This window comes from Martes martes (assembly GCF_963455335.1).
Source record: "Martes martes genome assembly, chromosome: 1".
Classification (NCBI taxonomy): domain Eukaryota; kingdom Metazoa; phylum Chordata; class Mammalia; order Carnivora; family Mustelidae; genus Martes; species Martes martes.
Window position 1 is genome coordinate 119,897,594 of NC_137888.1, and position 15,357 is coordinate 119,912,950.

Below are 15,357 nucleotides of genomic sequence, written 5' to 3' on the forward strand. Positions count from 1 at the left end.
GCAGGAGCTGCTGGAGAGGCATGGGGAGAAAGTGATGACATCGGCATGGATTGGAAATAGTTTCTGTATTGTGTGCCTTCTCCATGCCAGGTGCCTGTCACGGTGGTGCCTGTCACAAGCAGGGGTACCAGTGAGCAAAAGCAAAGCTGGCTCTGCCCTTTAGGGACTTACCTTCTAGAAATGGGAGTTATTAAAAATCCAATTTTAACTGTGATCAATGCTACAAAGGGAAAGGGCAGTGCGTAGGGAAGTCTCTGCCAGTGGGGAGGGATGGTGATCAGGGAGGGCTTCCTGGAGGAAGTGCCATTTACAGGATGAATGGGAGTTAACTAGGGGAGAGGACCATTTCAGCACAAGGGAACAACATACACAGAGCTTTGGAGTGGGAAGACAGAAATGTCAGGAACTTAGTGGAGACCAGTGTGGCAGGAGCCTGGATGGCGAGGAAGAGGAGAAGCAGGAGAGGAGGCTGAGGGGCTGGGACAGGAAGAATTATGTCCTTACAGACTGCTTCAGGGTTTTGATCTTTATTCTAAGAGCAAGGAGAAATTATTGAAGGGCTTGAAGCCGGCCAGAGACTAGCTTGGATGCGCATTTTGAAATGTTCACCGTGGCTGCTGCGTGGAGAATGGATTCCAGGAGACTGGACAGGCTGTAGTAAGGGCAGCCATGAGATCAGCACAGCAACCCACGGAGGTGATGGGGGTGCTGAGGCAAGGCAGAAAGGGCAGGGAGGGTAATGGACACCTTTGGGAGAGGGAATAAATGCAGAGAACAGAACGGGAAACATTTGTTGGTATGTTATGGGTTCTGTGACCTGTTCACATCGGACTCCCAGAAACACCTGATCCTGAGACTGAACGGGTCTCAAGAGGCTGTCCGGCCCAGGCTGTGGTAGGCAGCAGCAGGAATCAGTGGTTTGATAACCAGCTTGAAAAGTCAAATAAAATGAAGAAAGCAGAATAGGATGGAATCAAAAGAGTGGAGTACAATGCATTTGGTAAGGGTATTGTTTCATGAAAATGCTTTACAGATGTGTGTGCTCGGGTGCATGTTGTAATAGGACATATTTCTGACAGTGGGCTCCAGACTAAATGTCTGAAAAACACTAACTTTATCTGACCCTCCCACTGGAGAAGGGAAAGGGGTAAGGCGGTAGCACAGAATTCTCCCCGATGGCTTCTCCTCAGGGGACCTTTCCCAGGGTTTCCAGAGTGCGAGGACTGCATGCCCTCCTTCTGTGACACCGCGTGGTATGCAGAGCACTGGGCTTGTGCTAGGTCCTCGACAGGCCTCAGAGTGGTGCCACATCATGCCTGGACAGCCACCTGTGGGGTTTAAGGCACCAATGCCCGCAGAGAGGGCAGCATCCCACCACCTCTTGCCTTTCAGAAACAGCATCGCCTCTTCTGCTGTCTGCGCCTTCAACCTCAGCGCCATCTCCCAGGCTTTTAATGGCCCATTCCGCTACCAGGAGAACCCCAGGGCTGCCTGGCTCCCCATCGCTAACCCCATCCCCAACTTCCAGGTACAGCTTCTCCTCCCCTTTCCCTCTCCTCACAGAGCACCTTTCCCTAGATAACCAGCCCCCAGCTGATTCCCAGCTGCTTGGTGCAAACACCAACCCATCCTTGCTGGTCTGCACCCACCTGTGGGGTCTGCGAAGATTCCCTAACACAGTGGAGTGAGAGCGGGAGAGTGGGTGGCACGCAGAGCAAGGGAGCATGTTCTGAGCGATCTCTAAATGTGACTTCACACCTCCAGGGAGACTCAATGTAGGGAACTAGGGGAGCACTCACAAGCTGTCTGGTCAGAACTGGGGGATTTTTAGCTGGAGTTTGCTTGCAGTCTACCCAGCCTGGGTACTATTTCCTGGAGGGTCTGAGTGCCAGGAGTGGTCAGGGCCCAGCCATGGGTGATGGGAACATTCCTAGTGCTGTGATGGAGAACAGGAAAGAGCCATGAGGCAAAGGAAGCTACTGACGGTTAACTTTGGAATCCATCCAACTTCCTGCCCACCGGGCAGTATGGAGTATGGGAAGACCTCAGGCTTTGCAGTGGGATCATCCTGACGGATGGGTCAAGTCACCCAACCTCCCAGAGTCTCTTTACCCTTATCTGGTACTAGGGATAACACTCTCAACCTCAGAGATAAGTGCAAGGATTAAACATGCGCCTGACAGGATGCTGCATAAATGGTAGCTGCCTTCCAGCTCTACTTTAGAAGGCACAAGAACTTGGAGCTGGTAGGAACACAGGATGGGGAAGGCAGGTTGTGGCCCAACGTGGGGGAGGAGCACCTACAGAAACAGTAGAAAATCTCAGGACACTTGATATCCACCCTCAAACGATTCATTTTCGATAACACAGCCCCTTTTTCATCCCCCCCCCCCCTTCACTGTCCCTCTCAGGTCCCTCCTCTGCATCTTCCCAGCCTCATTTTCCCTTAGTTCTCAAGGAAGAGGCATCTCTCCTCGCAGGAAGGTGTTGCAGGGAACGGAGGGAGGATATCAGGGTGGGGGTGGCGAGGCCAGGATCGGGTAATCACGACCTGCCCGTGGCCACCTGGGTTATGATAAAGAAGGACAGGGGACTGGCGGCCCGTTGGCTGGGCCCGCGTGACCCCCACGCCCTCCCCGCTATAGTGTGGCACCCTGCCAGAGGTGGGCCCCAACGAGAACCTGACGGAGCGCAGCCTGCAGGACGCGCAGCGCTTGTTCCTGATGAGCGAGGCTGTGCAGCCGGTGACCCCCGAGCCCTGTGTCACCCAGGACAGCGTGCGCTTCTCACACCTCGTGGTGGACCTGGTGCAGGCCAAGGACACGCTCTACCACGTGCTCTACATCGGCACGGGTGAGCCCTCGGCGCGCGGCCCGGCCCCGGGTGGGGAGGTGGTTGAGGGGCGAGGCCGGGGCTGGGCCTTCAAGGCCCCCTTCTTCCGGCCCTTCCAGAGTCGGGCACCATCCTGAAGGCCCTGTCCACCGCGAGCCGCAGCCTCCGCGGCTGCTACCTGGAAGAGCTGCACGTCCTTCCCCCCGGGCGCCGCGAGCCCCTGCGCAGCCTGCGCATCCTGCACAGCGCGCGCGCGCTCTTCGTGGGGCTGAGCGACGGCGTGCTGCGGGTCCCGCTGGAGAGGTGCGCCGCCTACCGCAGCCAGGGGTAAGCCGGGGCCGGGAGTAGGGGAGGTGTTGCAGGGCTCGTGGGCGGGACAGCCCTGGCCCTCTCCAACCTCACGCCCTGCCAATCGCACCTCGAAAATGGCTTTGGAGAGGCAGAGCTCTGAAGCCACCTGGGGTGGCTTCCTGACCCACTCTCCAGTTGTTTGCTTTTGGACAAGTCACTTAACCTTGCTGAACCTTGCTTCCCGGGTCATAAAATATCCGCAGGCTTTTTTATAAAGGTTAATTGGGCTAGTCTGCATATACCACTTATCACTGCCTGGGGGAGGTGTGTGCTTTCCCAGATGAGGGTGACTGCTCTATTCCTTGTGTCAACCCCACAGCTCGGGCCTGTCAGCCGTCTCTAGCTTACTTGATTTATTCTCAGCCCCTTTAATCCAGAGAAAGGTCTTTATCTTTGAAACCATAGGACTTACTACCCAGATGTGTGGGGAGATCAGAGAGGACTCTCTGAGTCAGCATCAGATTTTTGCTTTTCTTCCTTCGTGACTTAGAAGAGACAGAGAGGCCTGGCTTGGGTGGTGTGGGGATGAGGAACCATGTGGAGCTGTTGGTTGTATTTGCTTCCCAACTGCTTCTGGGACCTTAGCTTCAAGTGGATTCACGAATTTGGCAAAAACGGCACTGGCATTTCAGGGGAAAAACAAAAGCCTATTCCAAAGCCAAATGGAAATGTATCTCTGATTCCTACCATGTGAAGCTCCCCCCGAGCTGTGCCCCTTCATTTTTGAGATAAATGAAAAGCTGCCTTAGCTGGCACAGCCGCAGCCATGTGGGCTCCCATGGCCTTTGCAACCCAGAAGCTTCCTGGCCACGCCCGTCTGTCCTCGAGATCTGAGATCTGAGAGACACATGGTACCCCTGCTGCCAAGGGTCATTCTCCAGCCCCTGTGGGATGTGCCAGGAGCTGAGCAGAGGGCCGGATGCCCGGGAAGGAGGCTGGATGGTCACGGGGTGGCAGCCAGGGAAAAAGAAAGGGAGAGCAGACACTCAGGCTCCCCTCGGCCCCAACCCCTGGCTCCAGCCGCAAAACACCTGACATTTACTAAGCCCTATAGTGCTCAAAGCACTTTGTGGGACTGTGGATGTGGGAGAAGGGAGACAAGATGAAATGGGCCCAGGACACTCTCATTTCCCCCAGCGCTGTGGATGTCTGGACCTGTAGTGGACGTGTGGAGAGGGACAGTGGGGCATCGTAAGGGGCTCCCATGTCAGAACTGGACTTCTCCCTCAGCTCCGTCATCTCCTAGCTACATGATCCCGAGCAAGCTACTTCACCTTTTGAGGTTTCTCCTCAGGGGAAAATAGAAGGAAACTGTGATGGAGCAAACGATAGTTCATTCTGGTGGAGATATTGTAAAGACTGGGAATTCCATTCAGGAAGTGCTCATGCATGGTAGCTGGCGTCCTTATTCCCTTCTTATTTCCACAAATCATGGCAGGGCCTGGCAGCCGCCTGGGCTCTCTGGGGCCTCAGCACCTGTGGCGCTGGGTTCAGGCAGCACTGCTTGGCACGAATCGCAGGCTCTCTGCTGACAGCGTTTCCCCCGTACCTTGTGTTCTGCTTTAACTCCTGTGTTGTTATTAAACTTTTCACGTGTGTCTTGTTGCTTAGGAGCTGGTAAATCCTTGAAGGCAAGCCCACTGTCCCAGTAGTTTTTAGACTTCACCAGGGGGCCACGTCCAGCCCAAGGCGCAAAGTGGCCTTGCACACATGACTGATCCTTTAGCTCATTGATCATATGGCCTGAGAGGAGGTTGGTGCGGGAGAGGAGTGGGGAATGGGACCCAGGCGAGCTGGGAACGCCAAGGGAGGATTGGATCTGAACCTTTGCCTGTGGGCACTGAAGTGGTCTTTGAGCCGGGGAGGGGAGTGATAGGCAGCGTGAATAGGTGTTTGACAAAGATCAATCAGACAGTGTTGAGTGGCATTGTCAAGTGGAAAGACGGTTGGCCAGCGTGAGCTAGCGTGGCTCTGGGCCAGATTTGAGGGTCTGCAGGGGAGCCAGGGGAAGGAAAACGCCAGGACATTGCCCTGCTCACGTGACGCTGCAGAGAAGGGACAGGGAGGTTGCGTCCCGTGGCCAGGTGGAATAGCAAGGTGGAACAAGGTCAGTTTGGAATCTGATACTTTCACCCCTTTTGGATTCCTGAATTTGGGATAAGAGTGCTTGACATGTACAGTGAGATGCTGCTGTAAGGCTCTAGGTGGATCTGAAAATGTGAGGTCTCATGATCGAGAAGTTAATAAAATGACCAGAGTGAGGCCCTGTAGTCACCAACCTCGTGCACCCCAGAGTCTGGAAGCCAACTGTCACACTATATCTGAATTTGTGCTGTTGGGGGCAGGTTGTCACAGGGTTTTAGGTTTTACTGTGTCCTAGCATAGACATTTCATGCTTTTTTACCTCATTCCTTCCAAAGCTGGCAGGAGGATGAGGGTGGATTGGCAGAGGCCTTTTCAGGCCCCCTCCACTGCCCAGAATCCAGGGGCTTGTCTCCAGCCCCCTCCTTTGGCTCAGGCACATCACAGCCCCATGGGGCATACCCAGGACCCTGGCCTGGCCAGAGAGAGATTGGGGCCCACAAGAGGTAGGGCAGAGGGAATGAGCTGCTGACAGGCTCTGCAAAGCAAGTGTTTTATGTGTGAACCGCCTCCTCCCTCCTTTCAGCATGCCTTTCATGCCACACTGGAGGGGGCGTAGGGGGGTCTACACCAGCTGGCTCAGGAAGGTGGCTTAGAGAGTCTCCTTCCAACCTCACTCCCTATAGGAAATCTGGGTTTTCCTCCTTGGCCATCTGAAATGATGGCCACTTGCTCCCAATCTCCACCTTGGACAGCTCCCGCTGTGAGACTAGTGCTACCCGGGGCTGGAATCCACCAGCTCTTCAGCTACACCATCCGTCTCTGTCCTGCCTCCCAGCCCATGGAATGAACCTGTTCCCTTTTGTAATGGCTGCTTGAGACGCTGCAGTAAAGAAGACATCGTGATATATTATTGGTCTAATGGCCGCTTTTATGAAAGGAACTCTCAACTGATACCCATTTTTACGGTCAGACACGCTTTAATTCTCTCCTTGGAGTTTTAATTTTGTTAAGAACATTCCCTGCTCTGTAAGCTTTGGAGTGGTCTTAGCCAAAAGCAGCAAATGTGGCCAGGAAGAGAGCTCGAGTATTGGCTCCGGGGGAGTTGTGTAAGCCCCGTCAGGCGGCCGGACCAGGGGAGGGCAGGGCAGGCGTGTCTGTGGACAATCTGGTCTCCTTCTTGCCTGGGAGAACTGAGCCGGCTGAGAGGGTGAGGGAGCCCGAGTCGGGGTGCTGGGGCCAGTCTGGGTTTTTCTTCCCTCCCTTCTTATTCTGTCATGGATTGGAAAGACAAGGCACTTGGTCTCCTGGCTTGGGAACCCTGACCAACATGGCCTCGGAACAACAATGCTCCACCATGCTGTTCCTGAGAATCACCTGGGGAGTGTTTAAAAGCGTCCAATGGCTGGGCCAACTTTGGTCCCTAATGCCCAGAGATAGGTGGGTTTTTTATTTTGTTTGCTGACGCTTTTTAAAAGATCCCTAGGAGTTTTCAATTTGCAGTCAAAACTAGGAACAATTCTTCTAGAACTGGCTAGACCATAGATGAAAGAAGTAGCATGAGCCAAATTGCACTCCTCAAGAATCATCTGCTTTTATCTTGTACAAACTGATTCAAATTTTCTGCTCTTCTCCATTTTCTCTACTGACAGACATTAGTTTCTGATGAATAGAATTTTATTGATTGTTATTATTCATCCCTAGTCATGGCTCTCTTTTATTTAATTTGTGTTGCTTCTGAAGTGCCCCATCAGCTGGTTCTGGAGTTTGATTCTGCCTTCTGAGAGCTGACGGAAATACCCTCAGGAGTGTGGGCTTCAGTGAGTTCTGATGGGCTGGATTTGCTAGCGGCAAGTTTGGTCCATGCGTCAGCCAGAGAGCAGAATCTCGAAACCACATGTTGCTGGGACTACTTTGCTTATGTACTGTATCTAGGCCCATGGTGTCTAGTTTGATGCATTCTGCTGGTGAAACACCCCCGCATCAAACCAGTGGCCCCAAATGAAAATACGAACACACTTATATTGTACAATTTACACAAATTGTCCTTGAGTCAGTAAAATGGAAACAGATTCTTGAGTAACAGATGAGTATTCTGGATTCCCGGGCAGGCCATGGTGTGCTTGCTGGGGTCCAGCATGGGCCTCACTCACTGAAGCCCCGGGCACCACCCCCCTTAAATGAGGTCACAGGCTGCCTGAGCAAGGGGCAGCATCTTCAGCTGCCTCTGGCAACAAGGGGAAGCCCCACCCCCTTCTTGGTGAGCTCTCTCATATAACCTCATTTGTCTTTGGAACCTGACATGGTCCATTGAACTCCACTGAAAATAAAGAACTCACCTGACAGGAGACTCTCCCTGAAGCTTCGAGAGGAAAGAAAGATTCTATCCTGGAGACACCAAAAGGAGAAAACCCTTGACTCCTTCACAGATTCCTTTCACCCTTGACATCCTTGGCCCCTTTGGCCCATCAAAAGTACCTCTGCAGAGTCACGTCATGGTGTGGACTACCCCACCTCCCTTTACCTGAAGCCTCTTCTGCTTCCTGGCCTCCAGTTTCTGCCCCCACTCCCCGTGCTCTCTCTAGACCCTGTCTTGCAGGCCCACTGCTGGGGAGCAGCCAGGTCTGGTAAAAGGGGTGGAAGTTGGGAAAGGGAGGCAGAAGGGACTCAGAATCCCCTGGGGTTAGCAGTGCCTTCCTCCCGGCAGAGGGTACTTCCTTCAGGCTCCAGGATCTGATACTCCGTTTACTTAGCAATGAATAGCCAATCCTGATACCATAATTTCCATACTCTTTTTCTCCTCCTTGAAGTCTTACTAGTAGAAATTTAATTGTTTTAAAAGTTTTATTTGTTTATTTAGTTTTAGTAATCTCCACACCCAAGGTAGAGCTCAAACACATGACCATGAGATCAAGCATAACAAACCCTTGTGGCTGAACCAGGCAGGCACCCCCAACATTAACTTGTTGTTGTTGTTGTTGTTGTTGTTGTTGTTGTTGTTAAAAACTGCAAAGGATGGGACGCCTGGATGGCTCTGTCGGTTAAATGTCTGTATTCAGCTCAGGTCATGATCCCAGGGTCCTGGGACCAAGCCCCACCTCAGGGTCCTTGCTCAGCAGGGAGTCTGCTTCTCCCTCTGCCGGCTTCTCCCCTTGCTTGTGTGCTGCCTCTCTCTCTCTCCCTTTCTCTCTGACAAATAAATAAATAAAATCTTTAAAAGAAAAACTATAAAGGATACAATGAATGCATCTGAGGGAGAAAGGGAAGAGAGGAGCCCTAGAACGTGAGAAATGGAGGCATCTGGGACATTCATTGGTGTGTGAACCATCATTACCTTCTTTAGGTCACTGCAGGTAGACCAGCACTGAGAGCCCGGGAAAGGGGACGTGAGCCATGTGACCCCTCTCTTGGCAGCCTGCACTCATTCTCATGATGCTGATGCACTAGACTCTGGTTCCTGCCGCTGAGCAGCACAGGCATGTGGGTGCCCAGGAGGGGACCATGCTTTGGTGTTCCCTGACCCTATGCCTGTGGCTTGAGACATGCGGCTAGGTTCCCTCAGTGGGTGAAGTCAGACACAGCCTGCAGCTGGGAGGCAGGAGTGTGGTGGAAGAATCATGGTCAAGAAGTCTAGACTCCTAGAAAAAAGAAGAAGAAGAAGAAGTCTAGGCTCTAGCCTCAGCTTTACCGTGTGTAATTCATGTGATCTAGGTGACACCCCTCTTCCCTCTCTGTGACTGTCTCTTCCTTTATACAATGAAAATGTGGTGTTGTGGATCCCAGTAATTCTCACCTTGGCTCCCATTAGAATCACATAGGAGCTTTTAAAACCTCCTCCCTGGACATTTTTGTATGGACAGGGCAGGTATTGGTGTTTTCTAAAAGCTTCTTTCGTGATTCTAGTGTGCAGCCAGGGCTGAGAACCACTGAGCCAGACCGTCCCTCATCCATCACTCATGTTTTATGGTGCTATCATCATAGTGTCTGGCAGAGAGGCACAGCACTGCTGCCTTGGATTTCTGTTTCTCCTATCTTCTCCTGTGGGCCTAGCTGGGGAGCACGGGGCACCCAGGCTTGGGGAAGGCAAAGTTGAGTGTGTGGACCCTGGAAGGCAAGGGTTTGAGTCCTCATTCAGCTCTCTGGGTTTCCTCCATATAACATGGGGATAATAACAGTACCCCCTGCATTGGGTTGTTGTGTTGAATTAACTCATGCTCATAAAGTGTTTAAAATTATTCCTGACACACAGAAAGTGTTCAGTGAGCTTAGTTATTACTGTGGAGGGCAACTGGATGGATCAGGGCACCCAGAGGGGAGTGGCTAAGTGTGTTCATGGGATACAGGTGAGGTTGGGAGGCCAGCAGGCTTGAGTCTCAGGACCTCTGTCTGGCAGGGCGTGTCTGGGGGCACGGGACCCATACTGCGGCTGGGACGGGAAGCAGCAACGTTGCAGCACACTTGAGGACAGCTCCAACATGAGCCTCTGGACCCAGAACATAACAGCGTGTCCTGTGAGAACCCTCTCATGCTCCCCACCTGGGACCTCTCCCCCCAATTCATGCTGTGACTCTCCATCAGTATCCCCGTGTCCCCTGGGACCTGGTATCTTCCCTCTCCCTGCCTCCTTTGACACATTGATGTGTATCTGCAGGTGCGAAACGTGACTCGGGATGGGGGCTTTGGCCAGTGGTCACCATGGCAACCATGCGAGCACTTGGATGGGGACAATTCAGGCTCTTGCCTTTGTCGGGCCCGAGCCTGTGACTCCCCCCGGCCCCGCTGTGGGGGCCGAGACTGCCTGGGGCCAGCCATCCACATTGCCAACTGTTCCAGGTATGTGAAGATACAGGACTTGGATGGTGGCTGCCTTGGACTGGAAAAGGGGCTGGGGTGGAATAGAGGAAATGGGGCATCCCCAGACAGGTGCTCCCACAAAGGGACAGAAACCACTTCAGAGCTGTGCAGGGAACTGGAGAGGTGGCTAAAATATGAGCCCTCCACTCTAGTGGGAAAGAAGTCTCTGCCTTGTGGGGGCTCTTGATACAAACAGGAAGGCTGGACAGGCCCAGGAGTCACAGATCATGGCCTCAATAAGCCTTCCTGTTCCAAACACGAGGGATAGCACGGGATGGTGGTACAGTAGGCAGAGCTGGTGCCCATCCTGGGTTGCCATCCTCTGTAAGTATGACCCTGGATTCTCTTAAAATAACTCAATTCTCTACACGTGTATTAACTGAACTGTCAAAACAACCTCATGGGGGTAGGAATACAATCATTATCTTTACTTTAAAGATAAGAGTTTTATGAGGCACAGACATTTTCAGTAACTTGCCCAGTCTCATACAGCCAGTAAGTGATACAGCCAAAACTTGAAAATTGGAGTCAAAGTAGACAACAGTGAGTGGTGTCTGAGATTGGAGCAAAGCATGGGATGTTGCAGAACAGGGGAGAGAGCGTGGCATTGAATGCAAGGGTTGGGCAACCCAGAAAGATGAAACAAAGTTTGCATATTGATAAGGCAAATGGAGCCTTTTCTAGAGAATGTGTCCTTTGGCCCCACTAGTATCTCCAGGCCCTGGGTCCTATCTCTATGCCCTTAGCCCTGGAAAAAGGCCCTCAACACACGTTTGAGGAATGAATGAACACAGGAACGAATAAGTAAGTCTGCCTGAGCCGGCCTGGCTAGGAGCTGCCATTTCCCAGGATCACTGGCTAATAACAATATAAAATCCACCCGCCCAGATAGAAATAGATCTGAGTAGCTAGAAGTTGGAGGGTCACCTGTTCCTGTCCCCTCTGACCCCACCAGGAATGGGGCGTGGACCCCTTGGTCCTCGTGGGCCCTGTGCAGCACGTCCTGTGGGATCGGATTCCAGGTCCGCCAGCGAAGTTGCAGCAACCCCGCGCCCCGCCACGGGGGCCGCATCTGCGTGGGCAAGAGCCGGGAGGAGCGGTGAGCAAGCGTGTGGCCAGAGGTTTCGGAGGCAAGCTAGCCCTGCAGTCCCAGACTTGCCGGGCCCCCTAGGAAGTGGCCTGGATTCTACGAGTGAGCCAGTGGACTCTTGTCCTTCTCAGGCTTGCACTCCCAGTGACCTCTTGTTAGGGAAGGGGGTGCCTGCTCCCTAGTGCGATGACTGCTCCCCTCCGCCACAAACACCCTTCCCCTCAGGTTCTGTAACGAAAACACGCCTTGCCCGGTGCCCATCTTCTGGGCGTCGTGGGGCTCCTGGAACAAGTGCAGCAGCAACTGTGGGGGCGGCGTGCAATCGCGGCGGCGGTCGTGTGAGAATGGCAACTCCTGCCCTGGCTGTGGCGTGGTGAGGCCCCGTTGAGGACCTGCCCGCAGGGAAGGGTGGGGGGAGGCGGGGCGGGGTGCAGGCCTGGGGCTGCAGGTCCACCAGACAGCACCTGCTCCCATCCCGAAGGAATTCAAGACGTGCAACCCCGAGGGCTGCCCAGAAGTGAGGCGCAACACGCCGTGGACACCGTGGCTGCCGGTGAACGTGACTCAGGGTGGGGCGCGGCAGGAGCAGCGCTTCCGCTTCACGTGCCGCGCGCCCCTGCCCGACCCCCACGGCCTGCAATTTGGCAGGAGGAGGACGGAGACCAGAACCTGCCCAGCCGACGGCTCGGGAGCCTGTGACACCGACGGTACAGCGCCGCGCCCCACTCCCTCCCAGGCGCAGAGCGCTGGCGCGGGACTGGGGGAGGCCAGAGTCGGACGGAGAGCAGGGAGGTGGATCGCGTGGCTTGGAAGGAGCCGGGAGGCCTGTGGGGCGGGAGTGGGGCCGTGGGGTGTGCTCCTCACTGAGGCCAGTCTCCCCACCCGTGCCCCACCCAGCCCTGGTGGAGGATCTCCTGCGCAGCGGGGGCACCTCCCCGCACTCGGTGAGCGGTGGCTGGGCCTCGTGGGGCCCGTGGTCGTCCTGCTCCCGGGACTGCGAGCTGGGCTTCCGCGTCCGCAAGAGAACGTGCACGAACCCGGAGCCCCGCAACGGAGGCCTGCCGTGTGTAGGCGACGCAGCCGAGTACCAGGACTGTAACCCCCAGGCTTGTCCAGGTGACCCTGGGCTCAGGGAGCCCCCATTTAGGAGACCCCCTAGGCCATACCTCATACCCAGATGACCTCTTCTTTTTGCCAATTCCGTAGAGTGGGCCCTAGAGCAAGTCTGTGGCCTGACCACAGACGCCACCTTCTCCCCCAGAGGGGGATCCTTTCCTCATCTTCCCTGTCACTTTTTTCTCTCCCCTAATGGGTTAGCCAGATTAGAGGCTTGATTTGCGGTGGGGTTGGTTTTTGATGTCTCCTCTGCATCCTGCATCTCCCCCTGCACCCCTGAGGAGGAAGGGGCAGTCCCTAACAATGGGCTGGGGGTGGGGGTGCAGGTGATGAGGTCAGGGTGGTCCAGGGCAGAGTGGCCTAGCTTGGGATAGGGTAGAAGTCTGTCTTGGGCCCCGCCTACACCTGCAGCCCCCCTTCACACACCCCATCCCCTTGTAGTGCGTGGTGCCTGGTCCTGCTGGACCTCGTGGTCCCCATGCTCAGCCTCCTGTGGCGGAGGCCACTATCAACGCACAAGGTCCTGTACCAGCCCCACGCCCTCCTCAGGCGAGGACATCTGTCTTGGTCTGCACACAGAGGAGGCACTGTGTGCGACACAGGCTTGCCCAGGTATTAAGAACATTGGGCCAGGGCTGGGGAGCCCCTTGGATCCCTCTGATCAACCTCAGGGGGCCCCAGGTCGGTTAAACTCAAGCCAGCCTGCAACCCACAGAAGGCTGGTCCCCGTGGTCTGAGTGGAGCGCGTGCACTGAGGATGGAGCCCAGAGCCGCAGTCGGCACTGTGAAGAGCTGGTCCCAGGGCCCAGCACCTGTGCCGGAAACAGCAGCCAGAGCCGTCCCTGCCCCTACAGCGAGATTCCTGGTAGGCCCTGAAGCCAGAGGCTTCAACCCAGCCCTTCCCACCCTGAGCTCCCAGCCTCCTTCCCCTTCTAAAGAACCTTAGTGGATCTCAGATGGAACACCAGGGTGGGCGATGCGCCTGCTTGGGGCTGTTGCCCCTTATCTAGTGAATGGGCTGACCCCTCTTAGAGACAGGGTCTGAGTGGGGACAGAGTGGAATGAAGGCCCCCAGACCATGTCCCATGGCTCAGAGCTGACCCAGCACTCCTTCTAGAGATATACCTCACCCCAAAGGGAGCTTTCTCTCCTACCTACACCAACCCCTCTCCGCTTGTCTTCCCACAGTGATCCTGCCTGCCTCCAGCACGGAGGAGGCTACCGGCTGTGGAGGTAAAAGGAACCTGCCCCACCTCATGACACTGTCTTTCCACCTCTCCTCCCCAAAGAGGAGACCAGCTCTGCTCTGAAATCTGGAGTCTCTCCACTTCCTGCTCCAGAGAGACAAACCTTGTGGAGGTCCTGGCTGCTCTAGATCGTGTATGGGGGGTCCGAGAGGTTCCATCTCTGCCCCCCAACTAGGAGGCAGTTACCAAACCTGTATTCAGGAAGAGTCACCCAGCTCCACCCCCTCTGGTGGCCTCCTCTTACCTCAACCACAGGTGTCCTGTGAGAGAGGCCCTTGGTGGCAGGCTGCCCAGCTTTCCTGTTTTTAGTGGCTCTGGCCTCAAAACCCTTTCCTTTATGCCTCAGAGCCTCTTCTTGGGAGGCAGTCAGGAGTGGAGTCTCTCCTCTTCACAGTGGGCCTACCCTTACCACTTGCTTCTTCCTCTCCCAGGGTTCAGTCTCATCCACCTGGTAGCCACAGGTGTCTCCTGCTTCCTGGGCTCCGGGCTGCTGACCTTGGCAGTGTACCTGTCCTGCCAGCACTGCCAGCGTCAGTCCCAGGAATCCACACTCGTCCACCCCGCCACACCCAACCACCTGCACTACAAGGGTGGGGGCACCCCCAAGAACGAGAAGTACACGCCCATGGAGTTCAAGGTGGGAGTCTTCATACAGAGGCTGTGGGGTGAAGGGTGTCTGGGTTCTGGCCCTGAGTTGGGCTGAACTGGGCTGGGCACTGGGGAGGGCGCCCTGGTGGTGTGAACTGTGTCAGCAACCAGAATGTTTTTTCACTGCCTGGTGCCTTATCCCTTTGCCCTGGCCCATCCCCTTTCTCCATCTCTCCTTTACCCTTTCCTCTCTGGTTCATTTCTTCTTCCACAGACCCTGAACAAGAATAACCTGATCCCCGATGACAGAGCCAATTTCTACCCATTGCAGCAGACCAATGTGTACACAACCACCTACTATCCCAGCCCGCTGAACAAACACAGCTTCCGGCCCGAGGCCTCGCCTGGACAACAGTGCTTCCCCAACAGCTGATAACACTGTCCTGGGGACCTGGGCTCCTCGCCTTCTTGAGGCACAGAGCAGGTGGAAATGGGATGGCGGAGCCAGTTTGGTTTTCTCCTTCTGCACTAGGCCAAGAACTTGCTGCCTTGCCTTCGGGAGTCCCATCCGACTTCAAAGAGCTCTGGCTGGCGGTGACCATGGGGGAGAGGGCTGGCACATGGCTGCAGTTCCAGCTCAGCCCAGGTCTCTCATGGCCTCCTTGCGACCCACTACCGTGCTGATCTCCCCTGCCATGTCTGGGCTGTGGACCTACTGGGCATGTGAGGAGCTGGAGAGTGGAGATGGCAGGACAGCAGACTTTTAGGTTTGGGCTGGAGATGAGGCTCACGTGGCCCCCGTGGGCCGAAGCTGTCCCTCTCTGGCTGGCCCCAGGAAGGGCCTAGCCCCCACCCTGATTATCTCTGAGAGGAATTAAGCAAATGGTCCCAGAAGCTGCAGATTCTCTGCCCAGGGCTGGGCCACTGTGGTGCTGCCCCAGTGTGACCTGGGGACCAAGGCTGGCCGGGGTTGTCCACCTTTGCCTAGCAGTCTGTGCTTTGCCCAGGAGACATCCCTCCTGTGGTCAGAGGCAGTGAGGGCTGGGGACTGAAGATCGATCTTTGCTAAGAAGCCCTTTAATCTGGGCTGGTGCAGGCCTCAGCTTTGCCCTCAGAATGCGGGAAATGTGGTCTGAGAGAAAGGGAGGCAGGAGTCCACCCTCCGTGCCACAATGGAGACTGTCTTCGATTGTTGCT

At 55.1% G+C, this 15,357-nt stretch overlaps 1 protein-coding gene across 2 annotated transcripts in view; it reads left to right on the forward strand.

Annotated features, from left to right (window-relative positions):
• The window catches only part of SEMA5B (semaphorin 5B), a gene marked incomplete at both ends in the record, with an annotated part of 36,923 nt that extends 22,330 nt beyond the window's left edge, over positions 1-14,593 (forward strand). The window contains 14 exons of one of the 2 annotated variants that reach the window (XM_080825375.1): positions 1,393-1,528; positions 2,646-2,853; positions 2,952-3,159; positions 9,659-9,776; positions 9,917-10,098; positions 11,075-11,218; positions 11,435-11,582; positions 11,691-11,916; positions 12,107-12,325; positions 12,767-12,937; positions 13,041-13,190; positions 13,514-13,558; positions 14,004-14,209; positions 14,435-14,593. In XM_080825375.1, coding sequence (XP_080681501.1) covers positions 1,393-1,528; positions 2,646-2,853; positions 2,952-3,159; positions 9,659-9,776; positions 9,917-10,098; positions 11,075-11,218; positions 11,435-11,582; positions 11,691-11,916; positions 12,107-12,325; positions 12,767-12,937; positions 13,041-13,190; positions 13,514-13,558; positions 14,004-14,209; positions 14,435-14,593 — 2,320 coding nt within the window. The remainder of the gene's footprint in view (positions 1-1,392; positions 1,529-2,645; positions 2,854-2,951; positions 3,160-9,658; positions 9,777-9,916; positions 10,099-11,074; positions 11,219-11,434; positions 11,583-11,690; positions 11,917-12,106; positions 12,326-12,766; positions 12,938-13,040; positions 13,191-13,513; positions 13,559-14,003; positions 14,210-14,434) is intronic. The other variant, XM_080825374.1, reaches the window with a different exon arrangement.
• Between the last annotated feature and the right edge of the window lie 764 nt (positions 14,594-15,357).